This window comes from Candoia aspera, chromosome 18, assembly GCF_035149785.1.
Source record: "Candoia aspera isolate rCanAsp1 chromosome 18, rCanAsp1.hap2, whole genome shotgun sequence".
NCBI lineage: Eukaryota > Metazoa > Chordata > Lepidosauria > Squamata > Boidae > Candoia > Candoia aspera.
The window spans coordinates 4606581-4611929 of NC_086170.1; the positions used below are offsets into that span (position 1 = coordinate 4606581).

The 5349-nt window shown below is 51.1% G+C and overlaps 1 protein-coding gene across 1 annotated transcript; it reads right to left on the reverse strand.

Moving 5' to 3' along the window:
- Positions 1 to 2182: 2182 nt before the first annotated feature.
- Positions 2183 to 5349, reverse strand: C1QB (complement C1q B chain). The gene is made up of 3 exons (XM_063317583.1): positions 5216 to 5349; positions 3590 to 3762; positions 2183 to 2975 (listed from the first exon to the last, which is right to left on the reverse strand). Exons 2-3 carry the CDS (start codon positions 3759 to 3761, stop codon positions 2398 to 2400), a joined length of 750 nt encoding a protein of 249 aa, XP_063173653.1. The 5' UTR covers position 3762; positions 5216 to 5349; the 3' UTR covers positions 2183 to 2397.

A 5349-nucleotide genomic window follows, 5' to 3' on the forward strand; every position in this document is an offset into this window, starting at 1 on the left:
GTTCAGCCTCCTCCCGGCTGGTCTTTGAACAGACGGGTGAGAGCAAAATCCCCATCTGGAGGGATCTTCCTTCTTCCCTCCTTCCTTCCTGCTGGGAAGTGCAAGGCAGACGGGTGTGTGTGTTGTGTGTGTGTGCAGGGAGAAAGAGTAGAGCTACACCCTGTTGTATGAAATTCAGGCACACTTGGATCATTCTCACGGCCCCTTTGCCTCTCCACACAGGAAGCCAGAGTGCAAAAAAAATTTTTTTTTAAAGATTTAACGTAACCACTAGGCCAGAAAAAAGAGATGGGAGAGATTGGAAGCCCAGGCTGGCAAGCACTCTTGGTTGTGTGGACTTCCCTAACACAGGGACATTTTTCTGCCCTTCAAGGCACAAGAACAGCCCTGTGAGGTAGGCCGGGCAGGCCCACAATCATCTAGTGAGTTTCCATGGCTGAAGGTGAACTTTGACACTGAATTCCCCAGTCCCTAATCCAGGGTCTTAAATGTTGCACATCTCTGGCTTTCTATATTGTTGATTTAGCAATCCCATCACCTCCAGCCAAACTGGCCAGTGGCTAGGGATGATGGGAGCTGTAATCCAAAGCATCCCATGGGCGGAAGAGAAGGCCCAGTAAAGTAAAGGGTCTTTTTTCTTTTAATTTCCCCCAACTGAGACTTGAAAGCTCACAGGGGTTGGAAGGCACCCCAGGGAACATCTACTCTGACCCCCTGCTCAAGGCATCCTATTAAAACACAAAGGAATGGGATTTGCAGAATTTGCAGGACTGTCTTGCCATATTTTGAAACCAGGGAAGGCATGCAGGGTTATTCAGGCCCACTGCAAAGGGGGTGGGGGGCCTTTGGAATCGCTTAAGAAATCTGCCCGGTTTCTCCCCCCAAACACAAAAACATATTCCCTTTTTAAATGCTTTGCCTGCGTTCTTTGGTCAAGCCTGATGTCTGGACATCAATCCTTGAGTTTCTACCGCCCTCTGCTGGCCACTGGCGGGTTACCTAATTTTAAAAAAATGCTTATTGTTTTGATAGTCCCCCCACCCCAGCTGACTTTATGCAGAGCTAGCATGGTTGTGTGTGTGCGTGTTTTCATATTTTGGGGTCTGCCTGCCTGAGGAGGAACCCCTATTATGAAACTCGAATCCAAACTTGAGCATCTCTGCAAAGCATCTTAAGATACAGGTAGTCCTCGCTTAACGACCACAATTGGGATCAGAATTTAGATTGCTAAGCAAAGCGGTCATTAAATGAAACTGAGCCAATTTTATTACCTTTTCTGCAGCGGTCGTTAAGCAAACCACCACGGGCATTAAGGGAACCACAAATCACACAATCCCCCATCGATTGTGCTTGCCAGAAGCCATCTGGGAAGGTCGAAAATGGCGATCACATGACCACAGGATGCCACGATGGTCATAAATGTGAATTGGTTGCTAAGCGCCCAAATCGTGACCACGTGAGCACGGGGATACAGGTGGCGGTTGTAAGCGTGAGGACCGATTGCAAGTAGTTTTTTCCAGCAGCACTGTCAGTCTCAACCATCACTAAACAAATAGTTGTTAAGCAAGGACTACTGTAAATTGCCCAGGACTTGTCTTGAGTGCAGGATTGTGGCATCTGACGCAGAGGTGTGACGCTAACCAAGATGCAACTGAATGCCAGCGTGCCAACAAAAGAAGAATTCTCTGCCTGCTTGTGGGTTTCTCAGAGATGGCTGGTTGGCCAATACTGGAGGAAATAGATGCTTTTGCAGGATGTCCTGTTCAGCCAGAAGACCGGGGAGTGGAGACTCCATGGACAGGAGCAGTCTACCTTGGGACTAGTAAACAAGGGAGGCGCTACCGGTTTCAGGTCCGAGAGGCAGTTGGTTAGGCCACTTTTAGAAAAGAAACCACCACATCTTTAGTTTGCTCAGACCTTCATACTAAGCTAGGGGAAAAAAATACCTCTTCATAGCTTTCCTCTGTAAAAGAATACTTGGCGTTCAAGTCATTGTGTGCATGTGCGTGCCTGTTGGGGGTGAAGTTGTCTTTAGAAAAACACTCCGGGCCCTTGGGACTCCCCTGACTTAATAACCCTAAAGTAGTTGGCGCTTTTCAAACTTTTGCGGGATCTCTTGTCCACAAACTGCCCCAAGGGGAGCGGCTGACTTGCAACCCACCCTCACGAATTCTGGAAACACTTGGTAGATGATGGTTTATTCATTTGTTTGAGACACTACAGAGATCTCAAGATTTGGGGGGTTCTCCCCCCCTTGGGGAAAAAACGGGGAGGGGAAAAGCTTTGGGGGCGGCTGTGCAGAGGGAGGGAGACGGGGGGATGCCGCAACTCCCAGGCCGCCAGCTTTCGGACGCCGCCGAGGTGAACCCCAGGGGGGACATGTGATCTGGGATTCGTCTAGCTGCTCGGGAACAGCAGGAATCCGGAGAAGATGCTGTCCGCCCCATCAATGCCTCCAAGTAGGTTGTTCTTCTCCGTCGGCTCCAGCCACACTTTGTCGTCCTGGGCCAGGCGGAGCACCACCCCGCCGGTGGTGACTTGGAAGGTGTTCAAGACGTAGTCGCAGAAAGTCACGATGGTCTCGCTGGCCGTGCTGCTCCGGCCCTTCTTCAGCTGCAGGCACAGGTTGCCCCGTGAGGTGATGTGGTAGGTGAAGTAGTAGATCCCCGGAATCTGGCAGCTGAACTGGCCATAGCGGTTGCTGTAGTGGTTGCCGATGTTGGTGACGACCCGGTCGAAGCGGACTGGTTGAGCCCGCCGAGGGGTAAAGCTGACCCCCCGTATGGCCGAGAAGGCAGACTTGTGGGAGGACTTGGAGTCCCCGGACTCGCCTTTGGGGCCCCGGGGCCCAGGTACTCCAGGAGGACCTTTGGCCCCAGTGGGGCCCCTGGGTCCAAATTTCCCTGGGAACCCTGGTATCCCGGGCTCTCCTGGTTCACCAGCATCTCGGTAATCTTCGACTCTGCCAGGAGGACCTGCAGAAGATGAGAACGCATGCGTGGGGAAGATCCGACGGTAGATGGGAACTGGGCAGGCTCCACGACAGCTCCCGCCTGCACCCAGAGTCCCCAGCCTACCTTGTAGGGGTGTTGTGGGTATAAACTAGGGGGTGGGGAGGGCACCTCCTGCAGGCAAAACAGGTATTGTAATGGGCTGTGAGAATGACCCTGAGGAAGAGGAAGAAGAGCCACAGCCAAGGCAGCAGTCATATAAGAGAAATCTGAGTCCGGGGCAGAAATGTAATGCGAGAAAGCCTCTTGGACGTGACTCTCCCTAGTTCTCATGAAGATAAAGGGAGGGAGGGAGGGGGAAGGGCCTTCAGACTTGCAAGATTTGGTTACTGTAACATTAGAATAAAGTATTAGCATTCATAATTTCGATTTCCTGGTCTGGACTACCTCGAAGGGCTGACGGGATTTGAGGAGATGAAGGAAGGAAGGAAGGAAGGAAGGAAGGAAGGAAGGAAGGAAGGAAGGAAGGAAGGAAGGAAGGAAGGAAGGAAGGAAGGGGAAAGAGTTGGGAAGGGAGGAAAAAAGGAGAAGGAAGTGATGGATGTAAAAAAAGGAAAACGGGGGTTCTTTCCCTTTACCTCGTTCTCCTTTCCGCCCGTCACCTCCATCCTGGCCGTTGGGGCCTGGTGCTCCTGGCAGGCCGGGGATGCCTGGGATGAGGGTGGGTCCTTGGCAAGTGCTGGCTCTTACCAGCCATGCAGCGGGCAGGCAAAGCGCCAGCACCCAGACCACCGTCTTGGCGCCGAGCATCCTGGACAGGCACAGAAAGAGAGGGGGGGGGGGGTTATGCTGGGTGGAATTGCCCATATGCTTCCCTCGGATGCCCCCTGCCTGGGCGAGGGACTTCAACTCCCAGAATTCTCAGCAAGGCCCATCCTGGCTGGGGAATGCTGGGAATGTTCAGGCATCGCCCCACTGGCTGGGGGATGCTGGGAGTTGCTTGAGTTGCAAAGCTTTGATTTAAGGGTCACACAACGTGTTTGATCAGGTACCCAAACAATATTTTGCATGTTGTGTGAAGCAGACCATCTCCTTAATCCAGACCAGCCTTTCTCAACCTTTCGGCCCTGGAGGAACCCTTGAGATATTTGTCAGGCCTCGGGGAAGGAACCCCTGCCCGTTCAGGCTCGAAGATAGGCCAGAAGTTCCAAAATTATTCTATTCGTTTCGTGGGCAGGCCTGTATGGATGTATTAACAGGGCTCTTCAACTGAAAATAAAGGAACTTGCCTCTCTAATGTGAAGTTGCCTGAATTTGAAATATTTTTTAAAATAAATTGTGATCTCCCAGGGAACACCCAGTGGCCTCTTGCAGAACCCTGGTTGAGAAACCCTGATCCAGACAATAGTTTGCCAATCCGGGCTTTGGGAGCACATGCAGTGACTGCATGTGGTTAACCTGGGTTTCTCATGGTCTTAGGAACCCTGCCAATCAGAACGTCCTATTATCTTTCTGTTGAGCATTGATTGGAATATCTACCCCAACGGTGATTCATTGAAGAGGATCCCCCTTTCATTTCTCTTGCACCCCTGAAAAAGCAAAGGAAAAAAAACAACCCTGCTGTGTTCCAGATTTTAATGTGCAAGAAAGGGCTGGCCGCAGGGACCGCTGTCCACAAAGCCACTGTTGCATGGATAGCCACCAAGCCTCCTCCTCCCTCTGTTTATCTCAGCCTTCCTAGTCTTGACTCCGCAGTTGGCAAAAGCTGGTTAATATTTGGATAGGGAACACCAGCAAATTCCAAAGCTGTAAAGTGGACTCAGAAGTTTCTAAAAAAAAGTCTCAGAAGGAGTTGATCCTGGTGAGTTTATGGACACCGCCATAACGTTCTCTTAGCAATGTTAAGGTCCACCAGGAATCATACTGAACTTCGTGTTTTTTCTTAATATTGCTTTTCTTCTGTCCACTAATTACTCCCCAGATATGTTTTCTTCTCTAGGGGTAACCAACTGATGTGGGGAGCCAGTAAGGCTAACTTTAACCCATACCCCCCATTATCCAACTGTGGTTTACTCAACTCCCCCCGTTTTCTCACTGAAATTGTCCTATGAAGTTCCAGTTCCCAAGCTGACGGCAATGGAGGTGCCAACACTCCAGTCAAGCAGAATTTGAAGCATCTTCTCTTTGGATCCCCCACACAGAACTGCTGCCCCCCCCCCCTGCAAATGGGCTGATATCCAAAGCAAAAAAATCCCTTCTCTTACCTTGCACGTCCTGGCACCCCCCTCAAGCGAGCAAGGCTAGCCTGCGACGTGTCTGTCTGGTGCTGACTGGAGAGCAAATTCAGAAAAGCAATTTTCCGGCGGGGACGTGCACACACCTCTGTGCTTCATGCTGA